At 45.5% G+C, this 18,048-nt stretch overlaps 1 protein-coding gene across 1 annotated transcript in view; it reads right to left on the reverse strand.

Moving 5' to 3' along the window:
- Positions 1-18,048, reverse strand: part of OBSCN (obscurin, cytoskeletal calmodulin and titin-interacting RhoGEF) — a 141,327-nt gene that overhangs the window by 75,339 nt on the left and 47,940 nt on the right. Inside the window, 6 exon segments of the mRNA XM_023537737.1 lie at positions 688-957; positions 1,112-1,378; positions 1,558-1,836; positions 4,334-4,609; positions 8,282-8,557; positions 9,768-10,043. Of these exon segments, the coding sequence (XP_023393505.1) occupies positions 688-957; positions 1,112-1,378; positions 1,558-1,836; positions 4,334-4,609; positions 8,282-8,557; positions 9,768-10,043 (1,644 nt within the window).

An 18,048-nucleotide genomic window follows, 5' to 3' on the forward strand; every position in this document is an offset into this window, starting at 1 on the left:
TATGGGAGGGAACCGAGGCTCAGGGGACTTCAATTTCCACAGCCCCTTCTCCTTTCCTGCTCCCCTGCTTTGAACAACCCTGCCTGCCAACCTCCTAAATATGGCCCCTGATGAGCCACCTTGAGACACAGAGCTGATAAGACAGGCAGACTCTGAGTCCTCAAATCCATTGCATCAGTGTCTCAGCTCCATCGAGGCCCTGGGAGCGCCCACACTAAGAGAAACGTGCTGGACCTCTCAGTCCCAGTTGTGCCATGACCTCCCCAGAAGGTGAATCTGCCCACATTAATCCCTTACTCAAGAACCTGTGATGGTTCCCACTTACCCTTGGGTGAAGTCCTGGCTCTCCCCGACACAATCTGGCTTCGGAGAGCTAAGGGCATGCCCACCTCCTGCCTCTGCTTACCCTGTCTGCCAACTCTGCTCCCTCCCACCTCTCCATCCACAGGGCTTAGCGAGAGGCGCCTCCTCCAGGAAGCTACATCCACTCCTAGACCAGGGCTGCAGTGCAGTTTACTTTCTCCCCTTCAGGGCAGATATTTGGCCTCTCAGTCCCACCCGTCTCCTTTTAGCAGCCAGAAAACCCCGTGTCTCCTGAGGTCAGCCAGACGACCTGGACACCAGCGAGCAGCCAGATGCCAGCCCACCAGGGAGACACCCAAACTCGCTGACGCCCCACAGACGCACCTCGCACTCGGAGGGTAGCCACGGATGTGACGCCCTCAGCCTCCGCGGTGATCAGGCCAGCGTCCTCCAAGACCAGGCTCAAGATAGTCAGGCTATGACTGGCTCCGCTCTGCGACATGAGAAACTTCTCGCTGGGCTGCAGCTGGACGCCATCCCGGAACCACGTGATTGCTGCGTCGCTGGGGGTCACCACGCACTGGAAGGTGGCCTCTCGGCCCTCCTCCGCAACCACGGCGCTCAGCCCCGACGTGAACTTGACCTCGCGGGGTACTGCGGACAAGAGCTCTGCTTGAGAGGTGGGCAGGAGGGGCGAGGCCTGCAGACAGTGCAAAGGACACCTCCTCCGGGAAGCCGCCGCGCCGGGATCACCCACCTCCGCGCCACAGCACTAGCGCCCCAGCCAGCGTGCACGGCAACCGTGTACCTTGGACAGAGAGCCTGGCGCTGGTGCGGTCGTCGCGGCTCTCGCACACGTACTCGCCTGCATCCTCCGCTCGCAGGCCCGACACGGTGAGCGAGCGCTGGGTCCCCGAGGCACTCATCTGAAAGCGCTTGCCGGCCCGCAGCTGCGTGTTCCCGCAGCGCCACAGAACCTCGGCCTGCGCAGGGCTCAGCTCACAGACCAGAGTCGCTGTGCCGCCCAGCTCCCCGCTCACCGGCTCCAGGGGCCGGCAGAACTTGGCGGCCACCTCTGCAGGAGGGGAGGGAGGTCAGCTGGGAGAGATTCTGGCCTTGGGGCGCGGCCCTGCACTGCAAGTTCATGCGCCCTGAGCCCCACCCAGATCTGCTCCCGGACACCGGGCCTGCATGCCCTCACGTGAGACCCCAGAAGACATGGGGTTCCCAGAGGACCCCACAAGGACAGCTAACCTTCCACCTGCACCAAGAAGTCCTGCCCTTCAGCGCCCACACGGCAGCTGTAGACCGCACTGTCCAGGGTCTGCGCTCCGTGCACTGTCAGGGTGTGCACGTCCCCCAGGCTGGCTGTCTCATGCCGCTTGCTGCGGCGAATCTCCACACCATCCTTGAGCCATGTCACCGCAGCCACAGAGGGTGTGGTCAGTGTGGCAGTCAGGACGATGTCATCATGTTCCCGGATTATCAGAGGCTCCCTGCGGCTGGGTCTCTCAACCACTGGGGGCTCAGACTCTGGCTCTGGGGAAGGAGGTTAGTCAGCATGAGAGTGGGGACCCTGGCATCCTAGGCCTGGGCCCTGTCCCCTCAAACCATGTGGTGGCAGATCTGAAATGGGACTACCCCAAGCTCCATTTGCTCTGCTCCTCTAGTCCTTGACGGCTGCCTCCACTGAGTGGGCCCAAGAGTGAACACAGCAGGGTCCCACGCCACCTGATGGCCAACATCTAGGCTCCCAGGGGCCATGAAAAGTGGCCAGAAGGACACCAGCGAGCTGCAGGAGACCCAGGCCTGGAGGCCACAAGTTCTTTCCAGGCCTGGATGCCTGCCCTCCCAGGGAAGCATGGCTCATATGCAGGTACTGCAGGGAGAGTGAGGGGCAGCATGGGGGCTGGCTGATGTTCCAGAAGGACAGCAGGAGCAGGCCAAAGAAGGGAGCTGGACAGGGCAGCTTGGGCAGCAGGACCTTGGGGACAAAGGTTGAGGGGTCTGACAAAGACGAGGAGGAAGGCCCCGGAGGGGGCCCAAGAGGATCCTTGTGAGGGCTGACCCAAGGGAGTATCTGGAAACCATGCTGACTGTAGGATGGGGAACAGGGAAACAAGGGCCATAGCTAGGGATGGGACAGCATCAGCCGGCTCAAAAGGAACACCAAAGGACTTTGAAATCTGGTGTTGTCATTGGCCAGGGGGCAGGCAGCACACCAAGGGGTCCGGGACCAGACCGGGATGACATCTCTGCAAAAGTAGGCCTCTAGGGCTGACATAACAACAGCTGGAAGGTCAGGACTCCAAGTTCAGAGACAAGAACCAAAGGTCACTAAAGGCAATGGCATCCAAGGCCAGAGTCTCCTTGGTGAGGTTCAACAGACAGGGCTGGACCCCACAGCTGCCCTGGGGTACAGTATGTCAGCAGAAAAAAGCACAGGTGCAACCACACCAACAGGGCAGGTACAAACTCACGGAGAGGTGCCCAACCTTGATTGGTCAAGCACTTGTCCTTTTGGCCCAGCCTGACACCCACCTGTGACATCTAGGTGGAAGGAGACCCTCTGGCCCCCGGCCTCGCAGCTGTACTCCCCACTGTCCGCCTTCCCTGCCTGCTGCAGCACCAGCTGCCGGGCACAGCCCTTGGCCTCCACGTGCACCTTCGAGCTCCCACTCAGCTTCTTGCCATCCTTGTACCACGTGACTTCTGTCTGCGCCTGGGCCACCTCGCAGCTCAGCGTGGCACTGGCCCCCGCCTCAGCCTGCACCTCACTGCGTGCCTGCTGCTCCTTGGCAAACACCACTACGGGCTCTGGGAACAGGGAGAGGTGCACAGGGTCAATGACATCCTCTGAGTCACGGGCACAGTACTGGGGAAAGGACTACACAGGGAGGCAGGAGGCCTGGAAACTCCTCTGGGCCCTGCACCAGATGGTGGCCTGGAACAGCCCCGCCTTCGTGTCAGGGACAAACAGCTCATTCATCTGCACACCGACCACTGACCCGTGCAGGGGTCTTGGCATCTATACACACCTACAAATCCTCACATACTGGTACAGTAACAAGTGCTATGGTGGCACGCAGGAGTCAATGTGAGACCACAGCCACTCTTATATAAAGTTAAACCCTCTTGAGAAAAGGAAAATAAAGTTAGTTCACAGACTTCTCTGTGAACCAGCCAGAGAGGCTGACACATAGTGACCAGCAGTAAATGCTGTGACATCTGGCCTGATGTCACAGACCCCTCATTGACCGAGTGCGACCTGCCACACTTCCTGATTGCTTTCCAGTTCTAAACTCACAGATCACACTCCAGGGCAATCCTGGCATAGAGCGCCCTAACAGATGACAAAAGGGAAATAGGTTTGCTTTGACAGAATGTGTGCATCACAGGGGCCCTGCCACCATCTCTGCTCTTCGTTGATTTTGCACAGATGCTGCAGTCAAACATCTCTCTCTACTTTGCTACATATGGTGCAGAGAGAGCTTCCATATTGTCATGCCTGGAGGGAAGAGTTCCAGAACCCCTAAACCTTGCCTACCCAAGTTCTGTCTTGGGAGCATCCCAAGTGTATCAGGTGGCTGAAATTTTCTCTTCTGCTTTAATGATTTGGGCAGCTCCTGACAGCAACAACCCTCACATGGGGCTGAGTGAAGGCAGACATGTGTTAGCAGGTAGACCAGTCTCAGGTGAGGAACATCTGGTCTACCTTGGCCCAATGTGACAAGTAGGGCCAGAGTCCCAGACACCGAGGACCAACGGTAGTTGTAAGGAGGTGCTTAGGAAAGTGACCAAGTGCTGAATGTGGACACACCATGAAGACGTACAAGAAGGGCCCTGTCCCTCCTGTGCACACCCTTCCCATCCAAGATCCCTGGGTTCAGTCGTGGGTATACAAATGAGAGGTGGGAAAATGGGATATGTGAAGAGATGAGATCTAGTGGAGAGGGCACTAGGGTCTGTCTGGACATAGCCATTCCCATTGTCACTGCTATCAGGCTAAAGTAGCACATCAAGAACCTACCTGTGATGTCCAGGTGGAAGGAGACCTTCTGGCCCCCGGCCTCGCAGCTGTACTCCCCGCCGTCCGCCTTCCCAGCCTGCTGCAGCACCAACCGCCGGGTGCAGCCCTGGGCTTCCACACGCACCTTCGAGCTCCCACTCAGCTTCTTGCCGTCCTTGTACCACGTCACCTCCGTCTGCGCCTGGGCCATCTCGCAGCTCAGCATGGTGCTGGCCCCCGCCTCGGCCTGCACCTCGCTGTGTGCCTGCTGCTCCTTGGCAAACACCACTGTGGGCTCTGGGGACAGGGTCAAAGACACCCTCTATGTAAGAAGGACAGTACTAGGGGGGACACTACACAGGGAGACAGGAGACCTGGAAACTCCTCTGGGCCCTGCACCAGATGGTGGCCTGGAGCAGCCCCACCGCCTTGTCAGTGACAAGCAGCACATTCACCTGCACACCAATCACTGCTCACATGGCCCTTCCAGGTGAGGACACTGTGAAGGACTCTCTGGAGCATACGCCCTCTAGGAGAGAGACCACGGGGCCAGGAGGCATGCACAGGCACCTTCCCAGGGGACAGAGTCCCTCCCTTGATTTTGCAGGGCGCATTGTCACAGTAGTGCAGAGGAGTTCAGAGATTCCCCTTCTGCTGCCCACATGCTGTCACTTGTTGGCACTCAGGGGCTTGTACCCCCTGTAGTGGTCGATTGTATGATCCTGATGACTCGCAAAGTGGGGCAACTACTCTAACCTTCTTGGCCATTGCTGTTTGCCTCTCTGTGGTGTCACTGCTCAGTCTTTTGCCTGATTTCCAATAGCATTGTCTGTCTCCTTCTTATTCATTTTTAAGACCGTTATGTTTAAGGGCTAGAGATTTGACAACTAAGTATTTTGTAAATATCTTAACCATCTGTACAGGTTGCCTTTCGATTCACCTGGTCTTTTTGGAAAAATCACAGTTCTGTTTTAATGCAGTCAAATATAGGAACTTGTCCCATTGTTTTGTTTTAGAAGTATCTCCTTACCCTGAAGTCATTAAATAATCTATGCCATCCTCTGAGGGGTTTGTGGGTTCACCTTTTACACTGTGGTGTCTCATCCACCCGGAGTTCATTTTCAAGTGTGGTGGAAGTTTCCTGTCCAGTTCACCTTTGAACAACATGGGTTTGAAGTGCAAGGGTCGACTTATATGTGGATATTTTTTCAATAAATACACTGTCAGCCTTTCATATCCCCAGCTTTCACATTTGCACATTCAACCAACAACGATCAAAAATAGGATTTTTGATCTGTAGCTGGGAATCTGCAGATGGAGAAGACAAATTTAAGTTATTGTGTATTTTTGAGTGCATGAGGGTTGGCGTCCCTAACTCCCATGTTGTTTAAGGGTCAACCGTGTATATATTTTTGATGATTAAATGTTGAAATCACCACTTATAAAAAGACGATCCTTTCTTCACTGTCCACACGAGCTAGATGTTTAAAAACAAGCAGAGGCTGTCCATTCATTCAGTGCCCTGCTAGCGAGCTCACGATGCTCTTCTTTTGATTTAATCACTGTTCCTAGGCTGTGACCCCATTATCTTTACTACTGTAGCATTTTGATCATTCTTGATATCTTATAGATACATGTTCACACCTGGATCTTCTTCAAGAGCATGCTGGCTCTACTTGCTCGGCCTCTGGAATCTGCTTCTCCATTTTCAACCCCCCAAAGAAAAATATTTGTTGAATTTTGATCAGATGCGAACATATGTGAGTCTTCCACAGACTTCTATCCATTTCTTCAGATCTTCTTTACCATCTCTCAAAAATGTTTAACGATTTTCCTCCATCGATGTCATATACAGCTTTATTAAACTGGGAACTGGAAATGTGATACATTCCATGCTATTCTAAATCTTTTAAAATTTCATTTTCTAACTGTGTTAATAGTACGTGGACATAAAAATGGTTTTGCTCATTGATTTTTTTTACACAGTAACTTTTCTTAACTGTTATTAATTCTAATAATCTTTAAGATTTTCTGCATTAGTATTCATACCATCTGTGAATTCCACTTATTTTTCCAACTTTTATAACTCATATTATTTTCCCCCTTCCTCTGTGGTAAAAAGGTACATAGAAGTGGTGACAGTGACCTCATGTGTTGTTCTCTTATCTCAAAGGCAAAATTTTCAAGGTTCTTGTTAAGTGTGCAGTTACCTGATATCTTCTGTAGTACTATTTATCAAATTAAAGATGGCCAATCTTATTTATAGATTGTTAAGAATTTTATGGCATGAATTGATGCTAAATTTTATCAAACATTATTTCTGGATTTATAACATTAAATTTTATCACGGTTTTATTCTGCATTTATTGAGATAATCACATCTTTTTTTAATTCAATCTGTTAACGTCATGCTTTATACTGATCTCCTCATGTTTCTAAAGGTAAACCAGCTTTGCATTCTGGCACCACGACTTCCATCACAGTGTATTATCTTTTTGATATATTGCTGAATTCAGCTTGCAAATATTTGTCTAACATTTTGCCTTGATACCTATAGAAGATCAGCCTGTAATTTTAACTCTTGTTTCATTTCTCGTCATATTTTGATATCCATATCATATTATCTACAGAAAACAATCTGAAGACTGTATTTCTTTCAACCTCTAGAAGAATCTCCGCAAACGTGGAACAACTTCTTTCTTGAACATTCATATAATTTACTAGTAGAGCCACTGGAATTAAATTTTTCTCTCTGAAAAGGTTATTTATTATGGTTCCATTATTTAAAAGATTATAGGAAATAAAAAATGCTTTAAAAAAGATTATAGGACTATTAGAGGGATTTAATTCTTTTGTGTCACTTATGATATAATTTTGTAAGAACTGGCAAAATTGTTCAAACTTTTTAAATTTATTATCATAAAACAATTTGTCATATCCTCTTACAATAATGTTTGACGAAGATGAGGGTGAGTTTTTGGTGTATATACACACCCACTAACCATTATATCCTGACATAATACCAAACTGTTATGCGTTGGCACCTGGGCCCATTGTAGGTTGGCCGCCACTGCTTTCTGACATTAATACCCTCTTAATGAAAGGAAAATAAATTTAGTTATTAGATTTCCCTAGGAACCAGCCAGGGAGGAACAGACACACTAACCATTATGGAAAATCCATGAAATAAAGACTGTTTTATGAGACAGTGGTGGGTGCTACTAGAGGAACTCAAAATTAACAGTGTGAAGTGATGTAGTATCTGATATATACTCTTTTCCATTTCTGAATTTACAAATCAAACTTAAATGAGAATATCGACATAAAATGTTTTAACTGAAGACAAAGGGAAACAAATATTACAACAAAACATGGATCTAGATTTGGTACATGGAGTGAAAAGAGGAATGAGTCTCCCTGAACACCTAAAACTATAATATACTAAATTTTAGTTTCGAGATAATTATAGGTATGATTAGGTAGCCAAAATTACCCCTTTAATTCGGTTCAGTGAAATTCCAACAGCTCTCACTAGCAAGAACTCTCACATGATGCTAAGTGACAGGATGTGGAAACTACCAAACATTTAATCGAAGCATGTCCACATATTGCAGACAAGAGATGGATGGTCTACCTCAAACCCCAGCCACCAGATACAGCCAGAGTCCTGAATACCAGGGAGTACCAGAAGGACTCAGGGAAGCTGCTAGGAACATGTAATAAAGCATTACTGCATGGAACCATCACTTGGTGTGAACAAGAAGGACTCTCTCCCTTCCACACACACTATCCGCATCAAATTCTCTTGGCTTAGCCACAGGCATGAAAACAGTAAGTAGAAAAATTAGAAACTTGAAGTTATGAAGTCTAATGGAAAGAGCACCAGGGTCCCCTGGGGCTATTAGTCACATGATCACCTGAAACAAAGCTACCTGAAAACAAAGATAAAGTAGCATCCGGAGAACTCACCTGTGATGTCCAGGTGGAAGGAGACCCTCTGGCCCCCGGCCTCGCAGCTGTACTCCCCGCCGTCCGCCTTCCCAGCCTGCTGCAGCACCAGACGCCGGGTGCAGCCCTTGGCCTCCACACGCACCTTCGAGCTCCCACTCAGCTTCTTGCCGTCCTTGTACCACGTCACCTCCGTCTGCGCCTGGGCCATCTCGCAGCTCAACGTGGCACTGGCCCCCACCTCGGCCTGCACTTCGCTGCATGTCTGTTGCTCCTTGGCAAACACTACTGTGGGCTCTGGGGACAAGGAGGGACACACAGGATCAATGATAACTCTAAGTTAGGGAGATGGCACTGAGGAAAGGACTACACAGGCAGGCAGGAGGCCTGGAAACTCCTTTGGGCTCTATATCAGCTGTGTGGCCTAGAGCAGCCCCACTACCTTGTCAACGACAAGCAGCTCATTCATCTACACACCGACCACTGACCCGTGCAGGGGTCTTGGCATCTATACACACCTACAAATCCTCACATGCTGGTACAGTAACAACTGCTGTGGTGGCACGCAGGAGTCAATGTGAGACCACAGCCACCCTTATATAAAGTTAAACCCTCTTGAGAAAAGGAAAATAAAGTTAGTTCACAGACTTCTCTGTGAATCAGCCAGAGAGGCTGACACATAGTGACCAGCAGTAAATGCTGTGACATCTGGCCTGATCGACCGAGTGCGACCTGCCACACTTCCTGATTGCTTTCCAGTTCTAAACTCACAGATCACGCTCCAGGGCAATCCTGGCACAGAGCGCTCTAACTGAAGACAAAAAAGAAACAAGTTTGCTTTGAAAAGAGAATTCCAGACAGAATGTGTGCATCACAGGGGCCCTGCCACCATCTCTGCTCTTCGTTGATTTTGCACAGACACTGCAGACAAACGTCTCTATTTTGCTATATATGGTGCAGAGAAAGCTTCCGTATCATCAGGCCTGGAGGGAAGAGTTTCAGAACCCCTAAACCTTGCCTACCTAAGTTCCATCTTGGGAGCATCCCAAGTATATCAGGTAACTGAAATTTCCTCTTCTGCTTTAATGAATTTGGACAGCTCTTGATAGTAGAACCTGGACATGGGGCTGAGTGAAGGCAGACATGCGGGAGCAGCTAGACCAGCCTTAGGGGAGGGACATATGGTTTACTTGGCCCAATGTGCTGGATAAGGCCAGATTCCCAGACATCCAGGACCAATGGTAGTTGTGAGGAGGTGCTGAGGAAGTTGACTAAGTGCTGAATGTGGACACACCATGAAGACGTACAAGAAGGGCCCTGTCCCTTCTGTGCACACCCTTCCCATCCAAGGTCCCTAGGCTCAGCCGTGGGTATACAAATGAGAGGTGGGAAAATGGGATATGTGAAGAGATGAGATCTAGTGGAGAGGGCACCAGGGTCTGTCTGGACATAAGCCAGTCCCATTGTCACTTGCAATCAAAGCTAAAGCAGCAACGCGAGAACCCACCTGTGACATCCAGGTGGAAGGAGACCCTCTGGCCCCCGGCCTCGCAGCTGTACTCCCCGCCGTCTGCCTTCCCCGCCTGCTGCAGTACCAGCCGCCGGACGCAGCCCTTGGTCTCCATGTGTACCTTCGAGCTCTCACTCAACTTCTTGCCATCCTTGTACCATGTCACCTCTGTCTGTGACTGGGCCACCTTGCAGCTCAGCGTGGCACTGGCTCCCGCCTCAGCCTGCACCTCACTGCGTGCCTGCTGCTCTTTGGCAAACACCACTGTGGGCTCTGGGGATAGGGAGGGACACACAGGAACAGTGACACCCAGAAGTCAGGAGGATGGTACTGAGGAAAGGAGTAACACAGGGAGGCGGGAGGCCTGGAAACTCCTCCAGGCCCTGCATCTGCTGTGTGGCCTGGAGCAGCCCCATCCCCTTGTCAGCAACAAGCAGCATATTCATCTATACACTGACCACTGCCTACGTGGCCCTTCCAGGTGGGGACACTGTGAAAGACTCTTCGGAGCACACACCCTCTAGAAGAGGGACCATAGGGCCAGGAGGTATGCAAATGTGCCTTCCCAGGGGACACAGAATCTCCCTGGTGGTTGTGCAGGTCACATTGTCACCGCAGTATAGGCAAGTTCCCAGGGTTCCCCTTCTGCTGCTTTCATGCTGTCACTTGTTGGCACCTGGGGGAGTGAGTTGTACCCCCTGTAACAGTTGATTGCTTGGTCCTGATGACACATAAAGTGAGGCAATTTCTCCTACCTTCTTGGCCATTGCTGTTTGCCCCTCTGTGGTTTCACTGTTCAATCTTTTCCCCATCATCTCTCTTTTGCATATTCATTTTTAGGAGTTCTAATTACATGCTAGGCTTTTCTCTTCCACATGTGTGACTTGCCTTTCCACTCTCTTATGGTGTCTACCAATGAATCAAAGTTTTTCCTTTTAATGGGGTCATTTATGTCATTCTCATTCCATGGTGGTCAGTGCATTTGCATTCTGTCAGAAATCTGGTCTTGCCCTGAAGTCTCTAAGCAATTGAGGACATCATCCAAGAATTTTATGTTGTCATCTCTTTCCCCAAGGTCTCTAACCCACCCAGAATTGGGGTTGTATACAGTGTGAGTTACCAACTTTATTATTCTGTATGGTTAAATTGCAAAAATCTATTATGAAGAAACCATTCTTTTAACACTCTCTGAGCAGGTGCCATATTAAAAAAAAAGTGGGGATGGGCAAAAGTCCATTCATGGATGGGTCTGTTTCTGAAATCCCTAGTCTACTCTTTTGATCTGATTAGCGTCCTTTCATTAAGACCCAGCTGTCTACATTACTGTAGCTGTATAATAATTCTTGGTGTTGGTAAAGCAAACACTCACACAAAATCTGCCTGTCAATTTTCAATACCCGACAAAGAACATCTGTTTGGATTAGAGTTGTTAATGAATATCTTAGAATCTTCTATGAATTTCTATCCATTTATTTAGACATTCTTAACCATTTCTCAGAAGTGTTCAAGAATTTCCCCCTCACAGAGCCATTAAGAATCTTTTATTAGATTTGGAATTGAAACATGATACTTCTGATGCTATTGGAAATCTTTTAAAATTTCACTTTCCAACTCTTTGTTGCTAGTATATAAACACAGAAGTATTTTCTGTATGTTGATATTCATACATAGTTATCTTTCTGAACAGTCTTACTAAGTGTAATAATTTATCTTTGAAATTTTGGAACTGATAATCATGTCATCTGTTTTTCCAACTTTTATGCATTTTATTTTATTTCATTTTCCTCCCTCTGTGCTATATAATGTTGGATAGAAGTGGTGACAGTGGGCCTCCTTCTCTTGTTCCCTACTTCATAGATAAAACTTTCATGGTTTCACTTCAAGCACAATGTTAACTGGTGTGTTCTGTGGTACAATTTATCTAGGTAATAAAGAATTGGTTTATTGATAGCTGGTTAAAAATTTTATAGCATGAACTGACGTCAAATTTTATCAAACATTTATTCTGAATTTATGATATTAAAACTTATCAAACTTTTATTCTGCATTTATTGAGAAAAGTCATATCATTTTCTCTTTCAGTCAGTTAAGGTCATGCATTATATCGATATTCTAATATTTTTGATATTAAAACAACATCACATTATTGGACTATGATTTTTGTTACAGTGTATCTTCATCTTGACATATTGCTCAGATGATATTGCCAATATTTTGTGGAAGATAAGAGATGGGCCTGTAATATTAATTCTCCCTACTTTACTTGTCAGACTTTTGTATCAGTGTTATGCTATCTACATGAATCGACTCAGGGAGTGTATCTCCCTGTTTTATTCTCTAGAAGAATCTCCATGAACATGGACTCATTTCTTTCCAGGGTATTTTATATAATTTATCAGTAGAGCCACTGGGCTTAAACCTTTCTCTATGAAAAATATTTTTATTACTGATTTTCATTTATTTAAAAGTTATAGAACTATTTGAGTTCTCTGTTTCTTCTTCTGTCACTTTTTCATATAGTTTTCTAATATTTGGTCAATTTGTCAAAACCGTTCAAAATTATTGCCATAAAGCAACATGTCATGTACTCTTTACAAACATTTTTAAAAGATACATAGTTTTTTTGGTATTTGTACACACCCACAAATCATTAGATACTGATATACAACCGAACTGTTATGTGTTGGCTCCTAGGAGTCGAGGTGGTACTGCACCTGACCCCTCTAATGTTAAGACCAACTTAATGAAAGGAAAACAAATTTAGTCCTCAGATATCTCATGAACCAGCCAGGGAGGCACAGACACACACTAGTGACTAGATGAGGCTATGACATAAATACAGCTATACCAGTTAGTGGCTTCTACAACAGGGATCAAATTTTAACAAAGTGTGCCATGTAGCTTAAGCCCCTTATCCTCTTCCATGTCTAAATTTATAAATCAATCTCCAAGGGGAATTCTGACATGGAATGGTTTTACTAAAGACAAAAAGAAAACAAGATTTGTTTCAAAAAGAGAATGCTAGACCTCACATGTGCATATCTCTGATACATATCAACAGATCCTCTGATCTTTATTTACTTTGCACATGTATTGCAAGAAAACTTGGATCTAGATTTTGCTGCATTTGGTGCACAAATAACTTCTATATCCACATTCAAGGATGAAAAAGTGTCCCTGAACACCAAAACCACTAATAATCCAAAGTTTAGTAGAGATACTCCCAAGTATGACTATGTGGCTGAAATTTCTCCTTATACCTGTTCAAAGAAATTCAAATGTCCTTCATTAGTGAGAACCCCCACAGAGTGCTGAGAGAGGGCATCTGGGAGCTACCGGGACATCCAAAAGAGCACAGTCAGAGCAGAAATAAATTAAATAGAGACTAGAAATCAATAGAAATGATCAAGAACTCTAAGAATGGTTCTTTGAAAAGATAAACAAAATAGATAAACCTCTAGGCAAACATATCAAAGAGAGAGAGAAGGCCCAAATTAATAAAATCAGAAGTGAAAGAGGAGTGACAAATGACACCACAGAGATACAAAGAATTATAAGAGAACACTACAAACAGTGACATGCCAACAAATGGAAAACCAAGATGAAACAGATTCCTAAAAGCATACAACCTGCCAAGACTTCATCAGGAAGAAATAGAAAATCTGAACAGATAATGAAAAAATCAAAAAACAATAATCAAAAAACTCCCAACAAACAAATCTCCAGAACCAAATGGCTTCACAGGTAAATTATTTCAAACGTTTAAAGAATAATTAATACCTTCCCAACTCAAACTACTCCCAAAAATTGAAGTTGACGGAAGGCTCCTGAACTCATTTGATGAGAACAACATCACTCTGATACCTAAACCAGACAAAGACACTACAAAGAAAGAAAATTACAGGCCAATATCCCTGATAAACATAGATGCAAAAATCCTGAACAAAATGTTAGGAAACTAAATTCAGAAATACATTAAAAAGATCATGTACCATGATCAAGTGGAATTTATTTGATGCAAAGTTGATTCAATATCCACAAATCAATTAATGTGATAAACCACAAAAACAAAATGAAGGATAGAAATCATATGATCATAACAATAGATGCTGAAAAAGCACTTGAAAATATCCAGCATCCATTTATGATAAAAAAAAAAAAACTCTTAACAAGGTGGGAATAGAGGGAACATACTTCAACATAATAAAGGCCATATATGACAAAGCCACAGCTAACATCATATACAATGGGGAAAAGCTAAAAGTGTCTTCCTGAACATCAGGAACAAGACAAAGATGTCCTCTCTCACCACATTTATTCAACGTAGTACTGGATGTCCCAGCCGCAGCAATCAGACCAGAAAAAGAAATGAGACATCCACATTGGAAAGGAAGAAGTAAAACTGTCATTATTTGCAGATAACATGATACTATACATAAAGAACCCTAAAGATTCCACTCAAAAACTGTTAGAGCTGATAAATGAATTCAGTAAAGTAGCAGGATACAACATTAATATTCAGAGATCTGTTGCATTTCTATATACCAATAATGAATTATCATAAAGAGAAATTAAAAAAAAAAACAATCCCATTTACAACTGCACGCAATAAAAATTAAATATCTAGGAATAAATTTAACCAAGAAGATCAAAAACTGTACTCAGAAAATTATAAGATGTTGAAGAAAGAAATTAAAGAAGATACAAATAAACGAAAGCACATATTGTGCTCATGGATAGGAATAATTAACGTCATCAAAATGTCTATACTACCCAAGGTAATCTATAGATTCAGTGCAATCCCTATCAAAAAACCGATCACAGAACTAGAATAAATAATCCTAAAATTTATATGAAACCACAAAAGATCCCTAAGAGTCATGGCAATCTTGAGAAAGAAAAATGAAGTCGGAGGTATCACACTACCTGATATCAAACTATATTGCAAGGCTATGGTAATCAAAACAGCATGGTACTGGCATAAAAACAGAAACAGCGATCAATGGAGCAGAATAGAGAGCCCAGAAATAAACGCTCACTTCATCGATGACATAGGAAGCAAGAATATACAATGGAGTAAAGAAAGTTTTTTCAATGAATGGTGCTGGGGAAACTGCACAGACATATACAAAAAATGAAACAAGACCACTTGCTTACATCGTATACAAAAATTAATGTAAGACCTAAAACCATAAAACTCTGAGAAGAAATAAAGGTAGTAAACTCTTTGATTTTTTTGGATATATTTTTTTGGATAATAATTTTTTGGATATATCTCATTGAATAAGAGCAACAAAAGAAAAAAAGTAAACGAGTGGGACTAATCAAACTAAAAGTTTTTACAGAGCAAAGGAAACCATCAACAAAATGAAAAGACAACCTACTAAATGGGACAAGATATTTGCAACTGATAATATCCAATAAAGGGTTGATAGTCAAAGTATACAGAGAACTCATACAACTCAACATCTAAAAAACAAACAATCCAATTAAAAAATAAGCTGAGGACCTAAACAGACATCTCTCCAAAGAAGACATACAGATGGTCAACAGACATATGAAAAGATGCTCAACATCACTAATCATCTAATAAATGCAAATTGAAACCACAATAAAATACAGCTTCACACTTGTCGGAATTGCTATTATCAATAAATCAACAAAAAACAAGTGTTCACGAGGATGTGGAAAAAAGGAAACCTCGTGCTTTGTTGGTGGGATTGTAAACTGCTGCAGCCACTATAAAAACAGTATGAAGGCTCCTAAAAAATTAAAAATAGAACTACCTCATGGCCCAGCAATCCCATTGTTGGGCATATATCCGAAGAAATCCAAAACACTAATTTGAAAAGATGTAGCCCTATGTTTATTGCAGTATTATTTACAATAGCCAAGACATGGAAGCAACCTTAGTGTCCATCGATCGATGAATGGATAAAGATGTGTTATATATATGCAACAGAATATTACTCAGCCATAAAAAAGAGTGAAATCTTGCTATTTCCAACAATATGGATAGACCTAGAGGGTATCATGCTAAGCTAAATAATTCAGACAGAAAACAACAAATACCATATGATTTCACTTATACAAGGAATCTAAAAAACAAAATAAATGAATAAACAAAACAGAAACAACCTCATAGATACAAAGAACATTTTGATGGTTGCCAGATGGGGTTGGGGAGGCGGGGCTGGGTGAAAGGTGAAGGGATTAAGAAGAACAAATTGGCAGTTACAAAATAGCCACAGGAATGTAAATACAGCATAGAGGATGCTGTCAATAATATCGTAATAAATATGCATGGTGTCAGGTGAGTACTAGATTATCAGGGTGACTGCTTTGTAAATTATATAAATGTCTAATACTTACTATGTTGTACACTTGACACTAATATAATGCGTCAACTATAGTTGAAAAATAAATTTTTAAAAAAGCACAGTCACATAACCCACTTTTGAGATGCCTCGTCTATTTCAGAACTAAAGCACCCAACACAGCCACAGTCCTGAAGAGCAGGAACATGACAAGGGTGCGTGGGAAGGAACCCTAGTGCACAAATGAGCACTGATAATGGGAACCATGACTGGAGGTGCAGAGGAAGACCCCCCAACCACCCATCCACATACCGCCTCCCAGTTATAAAGTCTAATGAGAGAGCCCCAGGGCTATAATACAATTGATTCATCATCACCAAATAGGGCGAAGTTAGTATTCCCAAGAACCCACCTGTGACATCCAGGTGGAAGAAAATCCTCTGGCCCCCGGCCTCGCAGCTGTACTCCCCGCCATCTGCCTTCCCCGCCTGCTGCAGCACCAGCCGCCGGACACAACCCTTGGCCTCCACGTGCACCTTCGAGCTTCCACTCAGCTTCTTGCCATCCTTGTACCACGTCACCTCTGTCTGCGCCTGGGCCACCTCACAGTTCAGTGTGGCACTGGCCCCCGCCTCGGCCTGCACCTCACTGCGTGCCTGCTGCTCCTTGGCAAACACCAGAGTGGGTTCTGGAGACAGGGAGGGGTGCACAGGAATATGACATCCTCTAAGTCAAAAGGGCGGTACTGGGGAAAGGACTACACAGGGAAGCAGGAGGCCTGGAAACTCCTTTGGGCCCTGCACCAACTGTGTAGCCTAGAGCAGCCCGACCACCTTGTCAGGGACAAGCAGCTCATTCATCTGTACACCAACCACTGACCTGTGCAGGGGTCTTGGCATCTATACACACCTACAAACCCTCACATACTGATACAGTAACAACTGCTGTGGTGGCAAGTAGGAGTCAATGTGAGACAACAGCCACCCTTATACAAAGTTAAACCCTCCTGAGAAAAGGAAAATAAAGTTAATTCACAGACTTCTCTGTGAACTGGCCAGAGAGGCTGACACATAGTGACCAGCAGTAAATGTTATGACATCCAGCTTTACCACAGACCCCTCCCTGACACAGACCTGTCACACCTCCCTATTGCTTTTCAGTTCTAAACTCACAGATCACACTCCAGGGCAATCACAGGGTAATCCTGGCACAGAGCGTTCTAACTAAGGACAAAAGGAAAAAAGGTTTGCTTTGAAAAGAGAATTCCAGACAGAATGTGTGCATCACAGGGGCTCTGCCACCATCTCTGCTCTTCATTGATTTTGCACAGACACTGCAGTCAAACATCTCTCTCTACTTTGCTACATATGGTGCAGAGAGAGCTTCCATATTGTCATGCCTGGAGGGAAGAGTTCCAGAACCCCTAAACCTCGCCTACACAAGTTCCGTCTTGGGAGCATCCCAAGTGTATCAGGTGGCTGAAATTTCCTCTTCTGCTTTAATGAATTTGGACAGCTCTTGATAGTGAGAACCCGCACATAAGTCTGGGTGAGGGCAATGTGTGGGAGCAGCTAGACCGGCTTCAGGTGAGGAACATCTGGTCTACCTCGGCCTAATGTGCTGGACAGGGCCAGAGTCCCAGATGCCCAGGACCAATGGTAGTTGTGAGGAGGTGCTGGGGAAGGTGACCAAACATTGAATGTGGACACACCATGAAGACATACAAGAAGGGCCCTCTCCCTTCTGTGCACACTCTTCCCATCCAAGGTCCCTGGGCTCAGCCGTGGGTATAGAAATGGGAGGTGGGAGAATGGGATATGTGAAGAGATGAGATCTATTGGAGAGGGCACCAGGGTCTGTCTGGACATAAGGCAGTCCCGTTGTCACCTGCAATCAAAGCTAAAACAGCAATGTGAGAACTCACCTGTGACATCCAGGTGGAAGGAGACCCTCTGGCCCCC

Source organism: Pteropus vampyrus, unplaced genomic scaffold, assembly GCF_000151845.1.
Source record: "Pteropus vampyrus isolate Shadow unplaced genomic scaffold, Pvam_2.0 Scaffold197, whole genome shotgun sequence".
Lineage (NCBI taxonomy): Eukaryota > Metazoa > Chordata > Mammalia > Chiroptera > Pteropodidae > Pteropus > Pteropus vampyrus.